We start from the raw sequence: 20,866 nt of genomic DNA on the forward strand, positions 1-20,866 counted from the left end.
TAGTGTTATCCCTCAGGGTTTTAGGTTGTTTGACCTCAGTACAAAATCACAGCAAAATTGACCATAGTCATTTTCACTGCGAATACGTTTTTACCTCGGCACAAAAAACCAAACCCATGTCCCCCCAAACCGCCAGTACACCCATAACCCTCCCCCCCCGCTTACCTTTTCTCCATCTGCCGCCTCTCCTGTACCTTGAAGCGCCCCTCCATCTTACGGAGGTCGGATCTGACGCTGCTGGGTCCCTTTTTCTTCTTTTTTTTGTTGGGTCCCCTGCCACCAATGCTGAGGAAGCGGGGGACACTCCAACCCCAGCTCTTCATGCTCAGTATCTTCGGCTTCGAACTAATGGTATTGACCAAATTCAGTCAAATCTACCATTCCACCAAATTTTATCGAACAATTTGGCCGAAACGATAACTAAGAGCCACCACCCGCCCTCCCTCCACTCCACCCCTGTCTCTCCAACATTTTCAGCAAAGTTACTCCACTGCCCCCAGCGAATCCCCTGCTGGAGCAGCGGGCAGCCGTGTACTGACTCTGCAACCAATGGCAGACAGCTGCAAGTCACGGAAAACGGCAGTGCGCGGTGTAAAGAATGCAACACCTGACTGCGTGTAGTCTCTGCTGGGGGCTGGCGGAGAGCTAGTTTCCTCCGTACCTTGTAGAACGATGTGTGCCGCTGCCTTGCGGGATGCCGGGATCGGCAGGAATTCATGGAATGCCGGGATAAGATTTTTTTTTCTTCACAGGATCCCGGGATCGGCTGTTCTTTTTCCACAGGATGCCGGGATCGGCAGTTTCTCTACAGGACGCTGGGATCAGCGATTTTGCACAGTATGCCGGGATCACCGATTTTCCACAGGATGCCGGGATCGGCGATTTCTCACAGGACGCTGGGATCGGCAAAACTTCCTAGGACTCCGGGATTGGCCGAGGGGCAGAGTACCTCTTATTTATGCATTAGGATGCTGGGATCGGCGGGAATCTCTTTAGAAATCGTTTGGGCAAATGTGGGTGCGGTTCTCCTCATCGGCAGTTATTGTGGCCCATTCTAGCTGGGTCGTACATTATGCATCTGGATGGTTTGTGCCTAGGGCCATATACAATACGGAGTCATGTACGGTTGCAACCTTCCTTTATTTCCCTCTACATCATACACAATTCTCTCAGGCTCTACTAGCCCCTCCTCTTCCTCTCTTCTCCCCATGCTGCCTACTTCCGTCCACGCCTTAAGGTCATCTCTCCTTTAAGGTAGTCCCCCCTGCTGTGGCCATTACACCTAAAACAGCGCCCAGTAGCACGCTGCAGGCTCCAGTGAACCCGATGCCTGCAAAGGAAAGAATTAAAAACATATCAAGAACAGTAACATTTAAAATATGCAGTGGGATCACACCCAGCAAGGTCAAAGCCAGTTACCACTGGTAGAGTAGCATTGCTGGTATTGGGATGATTTCTTCAGATTGCCACCAGCTGTAATGGTTATTATTGCCAAACTGTTAGGCACCATTGTACCTGTGTGATAGTCACCTGCTTGTAGCCATGTTATGGACACAAGCATGCAACTTGGTTTTGTGCATAGGGTTCAACACTTTTGCAGCTCACAAAAAAGTCCATGTTTTTGAGAAAAACTCTTAATTGTTTTTGGGAATCAAACATGCACCCTGCTCAGTTGTCAGGAACAGCTCTGAACACAGCTTGGATGTGTACAGAAGGGACAGTGAGAGTGGGCCACACTATACCATGTCTATGCCACTGCAGGAAAACCAGTGCTTCATACATTTTGCGTTTGCCACCACCATATTAAAATGTCAGATGTTCTCCGCATTGCTGATATACCGATCAAAGATTCGAGTTAATTACTGCTGAATTCGGACTCAGATTTGTAAAAAACGAGTAGTAACAATCGTGCATCACATTTTCTGTGACACCTTATAGGATTCCCTGCCAGGCTCTTGCACCTACAACCTCTGCTCGGCTGCCTTCCACTGGCTAGAGTGACCTTTGTTTGGGCAAAGGGTTTGCGCTCCGGCCCTTAATATGTGTAGGGCACTATATGCTGTAAGACGGTTGCCCAGTGTAACCCCTTTTATCCACACTATGAGGCATATAGTGCTAGGTGGTGTAAGGCAATGGGCCTCATTATGACTGTTGCAGTAAGGCAACAATGGCGCTGGTAGTGCTACTGACGCCGTTGTTGCCATGCCGCAACATTACGAGTTTGCTTGCCGGTGCTGCTCTGGACGCCTGGTCAGACCAGGATAGTAGCAACGGTAGTACCGCTGCTACCATCCTCCCCATTGAGCCCTATGGGGGCTCAAATGGGAATGGGGACATACCAGCTCCGGGTCCCGTGAAAGGGAAATTACCGGGCCCTCCAAGGTCGGAATGGCCTGGTAATTCTCCTTTCACGGGACCTGGTGCCGGACCCGAGTTTGGGGGTACCTCCAACCTCGTAATGAGGCCCAATCTGTTCATGGGCCGGGATCAGTTTAGCCGAGGAGCCCCGCTGGCCCAGTATTTGTGTAAGGCCCTCAGGAGCATGGAAATGGTCTTGGCCAGTGTTAGGCAGCGAGACCCCCACTCCTCCCAGTGAAGCCCCAGACAAAGTGCGAAGGAGAAGCCGCACGGGCTTCTAAAGATGCATCATCCCGGGTACCAGATGATGGGTTAAGCCCGGAGCAGCTGGATCCTGGCGGGGCATGTGAGTTTCTGTTTCTAAACTAATCTATCTAGTACATTTTACTGTTTGGGTTATATATATTTTTTTTATTGTGTATAATATGCAATGTTTGTATGTGCCGCCCACGTTGTAAGCCTTCTTACCATGACGATAAAGGGCCGGATTCATGGAATTGTTGCACTGTTTAAAGTGACTTTGCACTGCCGAGCCAACCCCGATTCATGGAACTGTGCAAAGTGTATTCTTGCAGTGCTAAGTCAGTGCAAAGTGAAAATGACTATGCACTGACTTTTCAGCAGTCACTTTGAACAGTGCAAAAAATGCCATGAATCGGCCCAATGTGTTTTGAGAACGACGAAACATCCAAGATCTTTTTTTTTAATGCCTATATCGTTCCGTTCTTTCTTGATTTTTATTTATTTATTGGGCATTTGTATGGCATCTATGCACAAGTGTTTCCAGGCGCCACAAGACAAGAAGGGGGGTAGAGGGAGCATGGGATATCATAAGAAAAACAGCAATAAGAAAAAGAGACGGGTATATTGGCCTCAATTCATTTTTCATGACTTGGGCCTGCTTCGGCATGTTGAAAATGACTGCGTGTGAAACGTGCCTATTAGGAAACGTCCTGTTCCACTAATGGACAGGTGCAGCAGACGCTGCAGGCCCAGTCAGAGGCCGCGCAAGCGCAAGTCTAGCAGCAGCCAGCGAAAAGCGCACTGCAAAGGCTCGCCATGACCTCAGGGCCTGTCTGCCGAGCCCTGCCTTCTGCGCACGCGCAGCCGAACCAGCGTCACGAAGATCGGCGACGGTCACCCCCCAATGCTGCACGAGCCGTAGTGATACACGGCGGCCCGGATCCGGACTGAATCAAGAAATTCTCTTTCATTACTTATTAACACCCTTGGGCGGATCAGCCAATCAGGTTGCTCAAACCTGGGCTGAATATCACCATCCAAGCCAGAGTTCGCATGAAGCGGCCATCTGTGCACAACATCCCCTGCCAACCCTAGGCGACTGTCTCCTATTGCCCAAGCCCCCCCCCCCGCCCAGCCGTCTGCTTCCAGTCCTGCCTTCCCCCACCTGCCATTCCCTTACCTTACCACATCCTCGTGCCGCAGCTACCACCACTGCCTCCCACATTCGCCATGACAATGAGTCACGACGTTCTTCTACTTCCACAACCTTTCTCGCCCCTCCACATTTCTGTTCCTTTTGTACTTCTTAGCACCCCAAGCGGTTGCCTCGAGGGTGCTGATGGCAATAATCGCCCTTTTCACAGGCTACACCAGCCGGTAATGGTGCCATGGCCTGGCGTTATAAGGCCCTCCCTTGGGCCTCGCTGCCTGGCCAGTGAAGCGTGTGCTTATTATTGCTTTAGTGATGGATACCTGGCCAGGCAGCCGGGGTACTGGTTGTTTTTGTCAAATGGAAATGAATATACATAGAAGGCGGCTTCACTACACATGAATGGCACTGAGAGGTGCCGATTAATAGTGCATTTTACAGAACCCCTGGTCAGGGATATTGGTCAAAGCTACCAGCTGCAGAGAGCAGAAATGAATCATATCATACCAATGATATATAGAGCGCTATATAAATGCCAAATGACATAACATACTGGCCCACACTGGCATGTTGGGCCGGCCCGTCGGGCATCGCCCTGCTGCCCTGCAGGTCAGTCAAAGCCTGGCCGTGTGTGCTTTCCTTTTAAGATCCACTTGCCAGCTTGAAGGCAAACTAAGTTCTTCCCTGTCCTGCGGAACCATTACTTGTTCCTGGGAGACGGCGCGCGCAATCCTGCATTGCGTTTTGCAGGTTTGTATTTTGGGATTTCATTATGCAGTTATTACCATGGCTGCTTGCGGGATTCGGGCCCTCTCCGGGACGCTACCACCAAACCGGTAAAGCTGTATGCAGACTTTCATGAAACCTGTACGTTATGTTTCAGAACTATGAAAAACTTGTGTACCCCTGTTTGAAAGATGGACATTCATTGGGTACAATAAAGTGAGAAAGTTGTTCAAATGTTAACCTCCACCTTTTGGTGGGAATAACAAATCGTGAGGACATTGGTTGAGGTCTTGCACCTCACACTCCTGCAGATTTTTTCCGCAGAATAGGCTACAAAAAGAGCAATCCTCCCTGTAAATGAAAAAGAGCCAAATGGCTGAATTACGGATTCCCCCTGAACCGTATGGGTTCTGGGGACTATAGTGGGGCAAGAAGGAGGGGAGCCAAGGAGAAGTACGGGGATCCCCAACCCCTCACCTATGAACTGTAAGGAGGTGGATTAAAAAAAAAGAAAAAAACGACACAATTTGTGGAAACCTGGTTGTTGGTCAAAAATGTTTGACGCTTCCTCATAGAAGCATATATCACATATTGTCTCCTGGACTGCCTCATGACGTCACTACCCCTTGAGTTGGTAAAACAATCACGGCCTGACTCATAATAACCTCCTTACATGAACTCTTAGATGCAAATGGAAGGTACACGCTCGCCCCCCTTTTTTTGGACCAGATGTACTCTTTCTTGAAAGTGGTCAGTCAGGCTATTTACTGTGAGTACACATTAAGCTCCTTGTCCCTGCGGCTGAACAAGGAGAATAGACTATCCATCCCGGCCTGGGGTCCGAAACAGCTCTTCTAAAGATGACAGAGGAACTCCTTTCGGCACAAGTCCAAAATCAGGCATGTGCCCCTTCTCTTACTGGATCACTCTGCTGCCTTCAACACGACCAACCACAAAATGGAACTAACCTGTCCTGCGGTGACAGCAGGGATCAGACCCTATGCCAAGCTTGATAGACAGAACCAGCCTTCCAGTCAGCTGGCCTTTTGCAATAGCTCCTTCAGAAAGTACTCAGTTTACAAGGATTTCATGAAGTGCTGCCCTTTAACCCTCAGATTAATTGGCTCACCAAAAAGGTCCCCAATTAAGTGTATCTCCTAAGGGGCAATTCTTCCTCTACTCACATTGCCATCCTGCATTGCATTGGTGCTTGCACTGCTAACATTCCTCCTGGACCATCGCAACATGCAGTAACAGGACCTCAGTACATTGCCCCTAGAAGCTATGCCTGGATTACATCAGCTCAGCCCTGAAGTGATTGCAGTAGCCTTTGTTTGAGGAAAGAATCCACTTCAAAACACTTTGCCTAATAGGCTAGGCACTTCAGAGTCGGTTCTTTGAATACTCCTCCTAGGTCCTTGATTTTAGACGCCACAAAGACACTGAAGATCAGCATCACTAACCTCTAGTCATTCAACTGGCTAAGTACACGTGAGGCAGGGGGGGAGGTCCCTCCATGTACAGTGCTCCACACTCCTGAAAACCTTTCCCCTCAATCCAGTGGAATTCATAACATTCGAGATGTCTTTCAACCTATTCTTTGGCCCCTGATGCTATGGGATTCCCCAAAGTTGAAGACAGACACGCTGAAAACATATGCACAACTCTGTCCTTAACTGCTTTAAAAACACCATCCACTGGTTTAGCTTTAGACAAACCAAATTTAGTTGCAGTCAAAGTCTGCAACTTTATCTTAGGGTATTCTGCAGCAACCTTGCCTATGGCAATCACTCAAGACAAGACTGGACTTCTGAACCTCAGTACATCCCAGATCTTTCATGCTACCAACCCTTACCTTAACCAACTAAGTGGTCTGTAGTGGCTGAAAAGTGAAATGATGACTATATAAAAGCCCATAGTAAAATAATACCTCATTTTCACCTGCCCAACTGTTAATCACTCCCCTTCTGAGGTCGTGCAAATGAACCACGTCACAGTCACATCAACCTTCCCATCGGAATCCCAGCAAACAAGACTTCAGACCATTCAAGAACTTCCCAGTGGAGTCTGTTATTGAATCCCTTGTCCACATGAGCTGATCTGCCTCAGATGAACCAGGACTGCGACTTGCTTCTCTAGTAACTCCACACCACCCTCACAACCAAAATCAACCGCCATGCCTAAGTGGAACAATCAACCCTCAAGCCTAAACCTTCTGCAGAGTTACACAAAATGCACGTTGGTACACTAAGGAACTCGACCTCAACAAAAGAACCATTAGAAAATAAGAAAAGACTAAGGGCCTAATTCACAGAAGCATTTTGTAATGGCAAAACCCCATTGGAAAACACTCTGTGAATAAGGGCCTAAGTGAACATCCTGCAATGCATCCAAGCTCGCCATGCTCAAGGAACTTTGTGCTACATGCAGATGACTGATCACCACTGCCAAGGCCAACTATTACCAAAGCACCAAAGCCAAGGTCGACAATGAAAGCAGAGTACCCTTCAAAGCCATCAAGCATTGAATAAACCCTCTGCCTGACCCACCCATGCTGCACTCAATCGAAAGATCCACCACCACCACCAGTTATTCATGAATAAGATCAGCAAGATTCCCAACACATAGACACCAATGCCACAGCTGACACCTCACTACCCATCCCATCTCACAAAATAACCACTATATGGACTACTCACTATGGAAGACCTCATTGCCACCCTAGGATCCTTCAATACCACATTGTACATGGACGACACCTGCCTCCATTCTCAAGACCCTTTGACTGAAGCACCCCTCCCTTAACAAACAATCCTCAAGACTGGACAAATCCTCCTGCTCTCAAGAAACCAACACTGGACCACTATCGCATCTGCAAGTATTTTCCTTTCACCCACCTTCCCTTCCTTGAGAAAGCAGTAGCCACGTAACTCCTCCAAGACAACAAAGACAACAACCTCCTTCAGTCCTACCAATCTGACTTCAGTCCCAGATATAGCACTGAAGCAGCTACAATCAAGGTGATGGACCATAGCCTTCACCTCCTCAATGTTGGGCATCTTTGCCTCATAGTTCGCCTTGACCTCTCTGGAGGGTTGACCAGAGCTCTGCCCGTGGTTATGACTAAAACAAAACCTTCCAGACATCGCCTTTTGAAGTGGTGGCTCGTCCATAAGGGTGCGAGGGGGAGCCTTCCCGCCAGTACTGTTGACTATTATGGATGATTGGTGCAAGCTCAGTGTAAACATGGAGTGCTCTCTAACGTGCTTTCCACAGCTGAGGAAAGAGTGCCTCTGGGCTGGCTGTATGTTCCCCAGCACGCATGTATAATGAACCATGTAAGGCCAGGGGAGTTTTGCTTCCCCAGCCTTCCATGACCCATTGGAGACGCAGGCTGGGGAACTGCACCTCTGAATCTGCACACCTCACAGCAAACTCAGACAGACTGGGGTGGTTCATCAGAAACCCTCTGGCCCCTGCATGAAAGTGCAGGAACTAGGAAGCACTCTTGCTTCCTGTTCATGTGGTGCAAGGGCCGAAGGGCTTCTGCTGTGTTCCCTGGGAGGCAGTGCGTGGCAAGAATGCCATTTTTATGCATCCAGTTAAGCCATTTTTTAGGGTGGCATGACATTTATTTACTGGGTATCTTTGATAAAGCAAGCATGATACATGTTATTATTTGGCTAACCTGGCATTTGGTGCAGCCACTCTAGCTGGCTTTTTGGCATGACATTTTTACTGGGCATCTATGATTTAAAAAAGCATGATGTGTTATTACATGGCTAGACTGGGCTTTTGATGCAGGCAGTTTGGAAATGTGTTCATATCGTGGCATGCCATTTATAATGGAAAGCAAACAGGAGTATGTTTGTATTGTATATACTGTCATATACCAGCATGGCCATGATGATTTATTTTAGTATCATTACTGGCATTATGTGCAAAGCAAATATGAGTATGTTCTAATATGGGAATACTGGCATATATTGGTGCAGCCAGCATAGAAATGTATAGGCAGAGCCTGCATGAAAATGCATTCGGAAATGTTCCTGTTCACTGTGTCTTCCATCTATCGGATATTTTCATGCATTACACAACAAAACCAAATGCAAACCTTCTGGCTTTCTACCCACTTTTTCACTCAACATTTTACCCCTTATTCAAAACATTTTCTCAAGGGGATAACACACCCAAATCCCCCCTTGATTGGTTGAGGCTCTCTCTCAACATTTGGTCGCTCTGGCATATTTGGGGGAAATATTTATACCCCTCCAAGTAAACAAATCACCAGCCATCACTGACCTTTTGGGTTTGCTTAAGTCACCCTGAGTGGGACGGTTATGCCCAGGCATGGCTCCCGAGGTTCCTGGCCCTACCGACCTAAGCTACAACTCACTGATGATGCCCAATGAAGCCGAAACATATCTGTGGTTGCCTGTGGTCTCACGCAGAAGAGATGTGAGCTAGCAGTTTGGGCTGAACAGAGCCTGATTTTCATATGATCTTCCCCTTCTTCAATGGCTTCACAGGCTGAAATAAATGGTTTGGAGGATGTCCCTGAGCAGTGTCCTTGGTTATGGTTAATTCAAAACCTCCCACCCATCACCTTCTGGTTTTGTTTAAATTGCCCCTTGGAACGGGTATGCCCAAACCTGGAGACCGAGCCTTCCTTGCTGCCAAATGGCCCACCCTCCTCCTTCTCCATTGTTGGCTCCCTACCCCCTTGTATCTCTGCTTCCGTCATCGTGTCCTTTCCTGTATGACTTGTAAAGCACTTATTTGCTTCCCAAAGCCAGGTCCCAGTTTAATAGGTACCCTAATAACAACAACCCCCCCTGTTTATTTTTCCCTGGCGCTCTATAGCAGTTTCTTCATGTACCGCTGTGGCGTACACCAAAAAGAAACACATTCACAGGTTACCACAAGACTGATATAACCACAGTAAGGCAAACCTCTGAGATAATTGTGTCCCACTAATCATCCAAGCTTTGAAGGTGTATCCAACTGGTCAATAGTAACAGGATAATGAAAGCATCCTGGCAAATGAGTCCATCTGTTCTTTTAGAAGCCTGGCTTAAAACCCCTTTGAAAGAGAAGGGCCTATTTTGTAGGTATTTATATAGCATTAGAATCCTGTTTTCCAGATGCGGCTTAGCACAGTCAAAAGGGAGTAGATATGGGAGAGAGACAATCAGCCCAGAGACAACAGGTGGTTCCAGGGCACTTCTGAAGGCTTCCGTTGACAGGGCAGCGAGCATACGTCGGGAATGGAGGGTCCCTCCACTCCAAGGGTCATAGCTCCTTCGCAGGACTACTAAAGATCAAAAGCAAGACAGGGCTCCTCCAGGACAGCAGCAAAAGTTGGTTGCCAGGCCTTCTTCAGTCGGGTCCCAGGTCTCTTCGTGGGTCTCACAGCTGGATAGGATACCTGGCTCCTTCAGGTTTCTCCAGGATCTCTGAAGAATGGGTGTAGGGGTCCTCTTCCTATCCTAAAAGCCAGGTAAGAGCTGAAACTCCCACTAGCCAATAGCAGGACTAGCCCCCATACACACCCCAGAAGTGGTCTAATCAGGACCACTGGCGGGAACATTCATGCATACCACTCAGACACACTGAAACCAGTTTGTGGATTGGAGTCAGACAGATCCAGCCAGCAAATACGCTCAACCCTCCAGTAGCCTGCCAAAAGCTCCTGCTTTTCCATGCACTGGAAGTCCTTATAAGAATTCTCCTGGCCTCTTAGGCCAGAAAGATGGCTAATAACAAGATGGCAAAAGAACTTGTGAAAATCTCGTGGCACGGCCATGTTTGACCAGTAGCCAAACGCAGTAAAGCTAAAACGAAATGCCCCAAAAAGTGGGGAAAAGTCACTGCTGTCACCAGCCTATCCTTTTAGCACACCTAGAGTAACCAAAAATCCTCTGAGTGTTAGTCCAGGGCAAAACAAAAATGCAACCCATTGTACTGCAGTGTAAGCTGCATTGCACAATGATAAAAAGTAATCACAGGTGATACAAAAGTAACCAAGTAGTAACACAGTAACACGACTAAGGGAAACAAGGTTTCCCAGTACTGACAAGCCTGACTGTTAAATTAGACGTTGTTTTGTCCATGGAACGCTGGCTCAGCAACATGACATGATCTTGCCCCCATTACCTCAAGGTACCGGGGCTCGTTGGCCCATTCCTCGTAAACATCAATCTGGCAGAAATCACTAAACCTATTGTTGGCTCTAAACTTGATTATGGCATTAATCTGAAACTGGGTCGCCGCCTACAGATACCGTACTCCAGGAACATCCCGCAGAGGAAGTTCCCAACATGCTAAGAAGGTAACAAAGTACCAGCTCTTCATAGCCTCCAGAGGATACGGATTGATGAGTTAATTCATTTCAACCTCTTTGCAGTTACAAGTGAACACTGTCCACAGCCAACATTGTTCTCTCCGACAAATGAGGTTGGATCGGACAGTGCATGGTATGGTAGAGCACATAAGTTGAAGAACAGAAAATGCGCGCAATACAAATCTCCCTGCATGCTACCATACAACATCAACATGTTCCTAACAGTTGATGTCCGACCAATGACTTGAGCCTGTTATTTTTGTTTTTCTAACAAGTTCCTTTGTTTTTATTGCAGGTTAAAAATACAACCGACTACAAACAGTATAGCGAGGAGGAGCACGTGAAATATTCTTTGGTAATTACTTCACATCTTTACGGGTTTTTTGGTTGCACGGACAAACTGGTTATGGACACACTTTTATCTCTATGATTACATAGCTGAAAGGAAATCCAGTCATTTAAGACGGAAACACACAGAAGTGGGGATGTTTGGCAAGGGGGAAGATTTGAGGTCAAAGGGTGAAGGTTAAAGTACCTTACAACAAGGAGGGCTCTTTAAAGTCTGGAGCCCTGTGCAAGGGTCTAGGGGAAGGGGAGAGAGCATTCCATGGATTTGCTTGCCCGCAGAACGTCTAGTTTCAAAACGTTTCTGTTGCAGGTTGTGCAGGAGCATTGTTAGAGGGAGCGATTCTTAGTTAGATAGTCCCGTTTCTCATATGCATTTCTTTATATGGACAGTGCAGTGTGGTGCATGCTGGGAGGGGCTAATATAGATCTTGGAGTGCGAGGGGGATGCGTTCAAATTTGCATTTTCCAGACATCAGGAGTTCTGGACTTAGGTGGAGTAGGGTAGCGTTAGGGAGCCAGTCAGCAGACTTTCACCCCTGTCAATGTGGGAGAGGTTGTGGAATTCACAAGCAAAAGATACTTTAAGGCTGGAATTGTTTAATCTGACGAAGGAGGCTCATAAGTACCAAGCCGCCAGAATGTCTTCTTTTTGTGCTCTTTAAAAGAGAGGTGGTGATCTTTATAGAAACCCAAAGACTTGACACTTGAGAAAGGTGGGGTTGAAGCCATCAAAGTTCAAGGTGGCAAGCAATCCTCAATTTGGTGTTAGAATTCGCTTCCATTTAATTCTTAGTAGGGTTCATTTTGTGGTACACTATTGACACCCAGGTTTAGTTCTCAAGTCAGCCACCATTTACCCTTTTCTTGCAAAAAGTAATGCTGGTCAACACCTCCCTGAAACCCACTGACCCATTTCAAACATCCCCTTTACTGCAAAAATCCTGAAAAACTAAGCACTGATGAGCTCTTGAGTCACAGGTAAGGGAATAAACTCCTCCACAATAACCGATCTGGTTTCTGCCCCAATAGGAGCACTGAAACCAGTCTCACCACGAGAGGTAATTCTCAACTCTCTTGAAAGGAACCAGCTTACAGACGTAAATCTCCTTGGCCTACACTCTAGCTACGATACCATCAATCATCCAACTCTCTTGTGACGTTTTAAAATCCAGATGGTTGGCGGAACCGCTCATAATGAATTTGTAACTTTCTGAAAGACCGCTTATTTAGGGGCACCCTGCCCATTGGGGGATGCCCCAAGGATCCATCATTTCACCATGGCTATTCAAGGCTTCTTAAACAATTGGCTGATTTGATAGTCTCTTTATGTATGCTTTCCAACTATACGCTGATATCTCGCATGGGTCTCCTTAGCCGGGAGTCTCGGAATGGAAACAACATATCACTGAATTCTTACAAGACATCCAGCACTGGACCATCCCCAATGGCCTCTGCCTTAATGCCTCTCGTTCTTTGGTATCCCTACCCAAACCCTACTACCTGTCACCTGGACCACTCCTTTGATGGATCAAGCACACTCCCATTCTGAACACGTCAAGAACCTGGGGTGATTTTGAACAATAATCTATCCCCACAACCCTAAATTAACAACTTTGCAAAGAAATCACACTTCTAGCTCCACATACTGAGGAAGATCATCCCCTACCTGGAAATGCCACACAAGATTACGGTCACAAGAGCCTCGGAACTCGTGACTCGATTACACCGATCTACTATACTTTCAGTCTTTTGCAGCACAAAATACAATATCCCCACAGAGGTTTCGGCATAGCTTGCATGGCTAGTATTGACACAGGGTGATGCAAAACCCACGGGCAAAGAGGGCTAGAGTGCCAAACGTTGGGTAGGCTAAGGATGGTAGGGAAACAGGGACAGGGATTAGGGTTGATTATTCTAGGATAGGTATGGGGAAAGCAGGAAAAGTATGCTTCTTGACTCCTTCCGTAGTTATGCCTCTCACTCTTGACCGCGATTGTTGCTGTCCAACTCTTGCATATATCTCACTCTCGGTGCCCAACTAGATGCTCTCTCAATCAAAAACTTAGTTATATTAAACTGACATTTAATTAATGTCTAAATCACAATGCATTGCTACTCATGCAGTTATAATTTATTTTGAGCAGCCCTCCTGGTGTTGCTACCTAGCTGCATTAGCCTCATCCAGTTAAACACTGTGAGTCATGCATTCTTTGATTTGCTTAGCAGAGTAATGAAATCATCACTTAACTTGCCCCCAAAACATATCTATGTTTATTTATAAAACGCTTAGATATGTATCCGTACTCAGCTCATGCATTTTATCAGTGTTAGGTTGCCCTCTGCTGTCCAAATGGCAAAGTGCACCCACTTCAATAATAGCTACCATTTCAACAAACTGAATGAGCACGGCTCTACGCGCTCACCTTCGCCTTCCACTATTGCAAACATTCGGAATAATTTCATGTTACTTCTTCCACTCCCACTTCTCTTCACACAGGGCCTGGCAGTTCCAGTGTCAATGAACAGTTAATTACCAGCTCAACATTTCAGTCTCTAAAGAGCAAAACGCTATAGGATAAATGCCTCCTCACGAGCTAAAACTGAAAGTAGGTGCTGTAATTATGCTTTTATGCAATTTTATGCCATCCCAGGGACTCTGCAATGGAACAAGGTTGATAATTATGCATCTACAAAGAAACATCATAGAGGCCCATGAGATCAATGGAACTTATACTGCGCATACCTCTCATTCCATCTGATATGTTTAGCCTTTTCAATGACTATTAATAAGTCACAGAGACCTACTCCGCCGTCCTGGAAGCGATCAGTGTTAATTATGATATTTAAGAAGGGGGACAGAAGTGACCCTTTGAATTACAGACTGATACTGAACTTTAAGATATGCTATAATGGCCTATGTTACGCCAGGAGGAAGCTAGTGTTAGGAATTCTGTCCAGGTTCACGCTCCTCTCCTTAGCGCGATTATCTGCCAGAGAACCACACGCATTCTTCATAACGTTAGTGCCACACATTTCTAAACATTGTTAGTTCACAGTGTTATGTTCTTTCATCCGTTATGTCTGTTTTAGGTGCGCAATAAGCATTTAACTTCTACACCTGGGTGTGACTTACCTTGAATCCTAGCAGTGCCAATGTGAGTATCAAAGAACTGGTTAGTTCATAAAATCCAATTAACTGTTACTGTCGCCCAACCCACCCCAGCCCCCACAGAACCCATCTATATACCACGTGGAGCAAGAGTCAAGTTCTTTGTGGGAGTTGCCCCGCTTTGCAACCCTAATGGAATACAGAGCTCTGAGAGATTGCGCCCATTAAGGGCAAAGTCTCAAGCACAAGAAAGCGACGTTTGTGCTAGGGGTTCTCCCACCAAGTACTTTTGCTTGGCATCACTGGGAGTTGTAGTTTCCAGGTGCTGTCCTGCAGTTATGGCCATAAAGGTTGTTTCTGATATTTCCTACATTGCAGCTAGAACAGGCTCCTGGCATGCCAAATGGAAGTCTTGCCCATTTTGCTCTTGCTGCTCTCTGGACACAGAGTTATTTCACACCAGACCTCCTCATCCCTGGTCCCTGCCATATTCCTAGGCCTCAGAAAATCACAATTGCAACAACTTTGGTTGATACAAAACATGGCAACCTATCCTCAGGCCTTAAGTCCTCACATCCCTTAAGGGTTCAAATCCCTTGAATAGCTCTCAGGTGGGAAAACCCATCAGACAGGTTTGCTGTCACTCCCAGGTGTGCAGGGATTAAACCCCACCCCACTGGCCCACTGGAGACTGGGAACACACCACTAGGATCTGCTTGCCTAAGGGTGCCTGGCCCCGGTCATAGTGAACAAAGGAATACAAAGTCTGACGGGAACAACACCTGACGAAGAGGCTGTTGATAAACCTGGCTGTGGCCTTGGAGGCTTTGGTTTCTCCAGGGACTCATTGGCCCTAGCCCCAAAAAGGTTGTCACTGTTGAAGGGCATTTCAAAAAGCTTGGCCTGGATGTCAGGGAAAAACCTAGGTGTCTACACCCAGGAATGCCTGCAAATTTCAAATCCTGCACCCATGGCCCTAGCTACAAAATGAGTCCTATCAGACCCTGACTGAATAATTTAACATGCTAGCTCCCACCCCCCCCCCCCCCTTTGACCAGGGAGGTACACCATTATTTCCTCTCTGGCAAGGGGAGACTGTTAGCAGCCTCAGCGATTACACTCCACAAGTAGTGTGTACTTGGCCAGGGCACAGGTGGTGGTCACGACCCTTAAAGCCATGCTACCTGAAGAAAACACTTTGTGCACAAAAGAATCCAACATTTTGCACCAGGCTCTCAGGCATGGGGTGTGGGATCTATAGAATTGAGCCGATGCTTCTTTTTGAAGTACCGGTCCACATCAGAGGTGGAGGCTTGATGCATCCACGCAGCCATCACCAGGGCAGAAAACGCTGGGTCAAATGTCAGAAAGGTCTCATTTGGGGGACCATAGCCAAGTAATCCTGTCATGTTAAACTTGACCTCTAGCTTTGTTGGGCAGAGACTGAGACCCAAAACATCAATTGTTTCAGCAATAGTTGGCAGGATGGTTACATGCAGCTTGCCATAAGCAAAGGCCCATATGAAATTCAGTTAAGGGATGTGTCCAAATACTGATATCCCAAATGTGGGACACCAGTTCAGTAAAGACATCATCAAGGCCATTAAACTATTATGTGAAGTCCTTTAGCTCACCTGAAACCCAGGGCTACATCTCATAAGTGATCGGACCACAGTCAGCGGCCCGATTAAAATTTAATTTTTTTAAATAAATACTAATAATTGGGCACTAGGAGCTGGTGTAAACCCCAGTGAGGTGTCGGTGCCTGCCTGCACTCAGGCTTTGACACCACAGGGCAGAGCCGCACAGCACTTTAGGAGAGCTGTCTCCAAAATCAATGACAAAAAAAAAACATTCACACAGATAGCTGCGCCACTGGTATACAAAAAACTTCTCCGGTTTTCTTTATTTAAATTGTTTAAAGATCCCGTAGGAGGGCCCTTTATGAGACACATGTTTCGGCACGTTCTGTACCTTCTTCAAATTAGGGCATTCTTGTTAAAAAAACAAAAGCAATTGCAAAACAAACACGTATTACAATTAAATTGTGCCAAGCATCATCAAAGAATAAATCACCATAACAAAAACCACAGAGATGAGGGAATGGAGGTGGGGAGGATAGTTGGGATCAGTTGAGAAAGTCACAAAAAAGAAAGACAAAAAAATGAATCAGAAATCATTTGTGTAAAAAGAAACCAAAACGTTTTTTTCATTGCGTAAAACACATCTGTTCATCATTATGATAAAACACCTAATGTAAATGTATGCCTTATTAATTAATTTGATTGCTTGTTGATCCAATAATTGAATATCTGATTTAGCTCCAAACAGTATTCTTTAAATACGTACGTTTATAGACCTCCTCTTACCATTACTTCTTCTTATCGTGTTTGTTACAGTTTTAATTCTGAAGTCGTTTAGCTGCCATACATCCAGGGTTAAATCCCCTGTAATACATTATGGTTGAGTCTCAGCGTGGAATTTAACACATTGCCTTATGATAAGTGTTAAAAGCTATGTTTAGTGTTAGAGCAATGCCTGCCTCGATTTTCAATAGGATTAAACCCTGTGCTCTGTGACTGGCGTGTAACCATAATCACTCTGTACTTATTTGAATATATGTATTCGACATGAGTGCATTTAGATGGTGTCAACTATTTACAATATTCTGCAAATCTCATTGTCGCTAACTATTTGATCGCGTTAGGCCTCTGAGCCACGTGTCAATCATGTAAATGAATGAAAAAGCATAATTTCTATAGAATCTGTGACTCTTGAATTCAGGAACTAAGAACATTTATTAACCCACAAAGGCCCGATGTGAATCAATGTAGATTGTAAAGGGGGCCATTTAAGACATGGCCATCCAATAGGACAAATGGTGTACTGGGTATAGCATATGTCAACCAGGATGTTTTTACATGCCAATTTTTCGTGGGGGGATTTTGTATTTCAGGACCGATTTACAGGCACAGGTCAGAATTGTATAATGTACTATTATGATCCATGTATATACAAGCATGATCCATGTATATATTATCATGTGTTCAGAATCAGCGAAGATTAGCAACAGCAAAGTTAAGTCGCATTTGAAGAGGATTGTATTTGGAATTTTTGACTAATCAGTGACACAATTGTGATTCTACAACCCGAATCAGTCAAGTGTAAACAGCATGTCAATTATTTACACCAGTAACTTTTTAATAATAATAGGAAAGATACATACATCACATTTGTAAACATTATTCTGCGGCTCTGCAGGTTAACTTGTCATCACCTTTCCCAATTGATCAGAGACATAGGACCTATCTAAGAGTTAAACAGAGCAACATTTAAGTTCACAGTACATATAATGAGCCGAGTTAACCATCAGTAGCTCGTCTAGAATGAATTATGGAAGGACGTTTGATTCTAGCGGACCGGAACCAGTCCGAAAGCGGGGTGCTTTTATTGATCATTGCCTAGAAGCAGGCACAAGGAGCATGAGCAATGTGGAACACATCCATTCCAATATTAAGAGCGCAACTCAACAACATGTAACGTGTGTATTTTCAGTACAACATTTGTACTAAGGCCACAAGACGGCTGGATACCTAATACCATTTTTTATTTTTGGATTCACAGATAATTATGTTACACTAACTAATGTAAAATTGAAAAGAACGGAAAGACCAGAATTACTGTGCGTTTTAAAATATTAACTAATTTTTGCTATTTTACATGGAGGGCGCGCATTGGCAATTGGCGATCTAGCCATCTATTTGGATGCTGATCATTAGTGATAGGAGTGTGGGAAGAAACACATAGATTCGAACAGATAGAATGTTTAACTAATCTCAAAGCATGGCGGCTGTTTCACGGCAAAGGATTAGAGATGGAACAAAGAGCAAGGGTAACCATGACGACCAAGTTATACAAGTCTTTTGGACGCCAGCGTCTCCCTTGAACTCGGAGAGTTGAAGCAAACTAACCTGCACTTTTGAGGTAAGTCCTAAACAAGGGACATGCCGGCTTACAGAAGATTCACATTAGCGATGCTAGTAGGCACGTTAAAAACAGAGTGAATCTATACTTAACTTAACAGGGGAACCAGTCGAACATTTATGTAAAACGTGTGTCCATTTAACTCGTCAGTATTTACATGATTGACACGCGGCTCAGAAGCCTAACACGATCAAATAGTTAATGACAATGCGATTTGTAGAATATTGTAAATAGTTGATACCATCTAAACGCTTTTATGTACAATACATATATTCGAATCAGTACAGGGTGATTATGGTTAGACGCCAGTCACACAGCACAAGGTTTAATCCTATTGAAAATCGAGGCAGGCATTGCTCTAACACTAAACGGAGCTTTAAACACTTATCATAAGGCAATGTGTTAAATTCCACGCTGAGACTCAACCATAATGTATTACAGGGGATTTAACCCTGGATGTATGGCAGCTAAACGACTCCAGAATTAAAACTGTAACAAACACGATAAGAAGAAGTAATGGTAAGAGGAGGTCTATAAACGTACGTATTTAAAGAATACTGTTTGGAGCTAAATCAGATATTCAATTATTGGATCAACAAGCAATCAAATTAATTAATAAGGCATACATTTACATTAGGTGTTTTATTATAATGATGAACAGATGTGTTTTACGCAATGAAAAAAAAATGTTGGTTTCTTTTTACACAATTGATTTCTGATTCATTTATTTGTCTTTATTTTTTGTGACTTCCTCAACTGACCCCAACTATCCTCCCCGTCTCCATTCCTTCATCTCTGTGGTTTTTGTTATGGTGATTTATTCTTTTATGATGCTTGGCACAATTTAATTGTAATATGTGTTTGTTTTTGCAATTGCTTTTGCTTTTTAACAAGAATGCCCTGATTTGAAGAAGGCACAGGACGTGCCGAAACCCGTGTCTCACAAAGGGCCCTCCTACGGGAGCTTTAAACAATACAAATAAACAAAACCGGAGAAGGTTTTTTGTAGACCAGTGGCGCAGCTATATCTCTCTGTGTGAATGTTTTGTTTTGCATGGTTACTACGGAGTGGGGGGAACTGAGTCTCTGTTATCTTTCACTTTCAATTGATTGAGGGCACAGAGCACCCCAAGTTGATATCCGTCAACCCCTCCGATTGAAAAGTCTCCAATATCGACACTGGAAATGAACCCACAGATTACCCACTGCCGTACATTTACTAGTCCAAGTTCAGAGATCACAGAGGCAACAATTAAAATTCTATTTTCTTAAGCTGCTTTTCTTGTACATGTTCCATGCAGGCCACAAGTCGGGGGCAGCATATTGGTGGTTCCTCAGATTTACATTCGATTATTCTAGTTGAAGTTTTATTAGCTTCTACTAATAACATGCAGTGCAAAAGGCAGGAGTGGTCACCTTCCCAAATAACAGGTTATTTGGCCGTGTTCGTTCTCGGTAGAGTAGCTCCCAGACCTTTTTGTATCATTGCTAACAACCTCGCCTCGCCTCAATCCTAAACCACCAGATTTTGGAGCCTTCACAATTGTTTAATTATGTTATACTTGCACTATTCATTTGGTTATAGTCTAATGACTAAACCACCTGTTCCTTCCACATACTTTGATTATATTTCTATATAGGACTAGGATTCTACTTCTATCGCTTTGGGTTCATTCTCTGTCCTATACTCTGTTTTTTGCCAGAGATGTGAAAACCCTATTACCTTTATTTGATATGGTATTTATGTGGGGACACAGTGGTGGTTTTTGCACCCTTGTTGTCATAACTCGTCTATTGCTCCCATTGCCTGCATCCTAGACAGGATGCAGGTGAAATGTGCTAGAAAGGTAAACACTGCATCCCCTTTGGTTTTTCGTGTCTAAGGTTAAAGCCCCCTCTGCAACCAGCCCTGCCATAGCTCTCATTCCAACCTGATTGTTATATCCATGGTATCTCAAGACTTCCTGGAGAAGAAGAACCCCAGATCAGCCAGTTTTCCAGTCATCGGTCTGCGATCATAATCATTGGTTACAGTACACACAGCGAGCACCGATGTAGCGAATAATGAAATTGTACGCGTGTTTCTCTCTCTATATATATATTTATTGACTGAAAATCTTTGTTAAAGGGATGTTATGGTTATGCTACTCTAATAACCTGTGACATTCCGTGAAAAACTTTTTTAACGAGGGACTTTATGGTTGCAGCATGAAATCTAAAAACCATATAATTTTGCTAAGTATGGTAAGGCAACCATAGATCTTGCTTTTATGATGCACTGCTATTTAGAAATTTATAAAGCGCGCTGAACCCGGGGGCATCTGAGCGCTGGTTTACATGAAAGGAGTGGTTACAAAAGGTTACAAACAGAGGTAGTACATACAAGGTGCATACCCTTTGGTCACCTGGGTTTGTCAGAACGAAAAGGGGATAGAAGGAGCACACTCGCCGATTTATAAGAAAACAATTTTGAAAAGTAAAGAGAAATTACATCATCTATTGGGTGCGAGGGGAGGACAAGTTGCCCTGGCACAGGGCTACCAAAATACACAAAGAGAGAAAAAGAGGATCCAGGCTGGGTTTGTCAGAGCAGGATCCTTCAAAT

The 20,866-nt window shown here is 45.0% G+C and overlaps 1 protein-coding gene across 4 annotated transcripts in view; it reads left to right on the forward strand.

Moving 5' to 3' along the window:
• Positions 1-20,866, forward strand: part of CTHRC1 (collagen triple helix repeat containing 1) — a 300,099-nt gene that overhangs the window by 201,949 nt on the left and 77,284 nt on the right. For 3 of the 4 annotated variants that reach the window (XM_069621469.1, XM_069621470.1, XM_069621471.1), the window contains exon 2: positions 11,116-11,175. The exons of the other annotated variant lie outside the window; for it this stretch is intronic. In XM_069621469.1, coding sequence (XP_069477570.1) covers positions 11,116-11,175 — 60 coding nt within the window. The remainder of the gene's footprint in view (positions 1-11,115; positions 11,176-20,866) is intronic. 4 annotated transcript variants of the gene reach the window in all.

Source organism: Ambystoma mexicanum, chromosome 5q, assembly GCF_040938575.1.
Source record: "Ambystoma mexicanum isolate Mex_15411 chromosome 5q, UKY_AmexF1_1, whole genome shotgun sequence".
NCBI lineage: Eukaryota > Metazoa > Chordata > Amphibia > Caudata > Ambystomatidae > Ambystoma > Ambystoma mexicanum.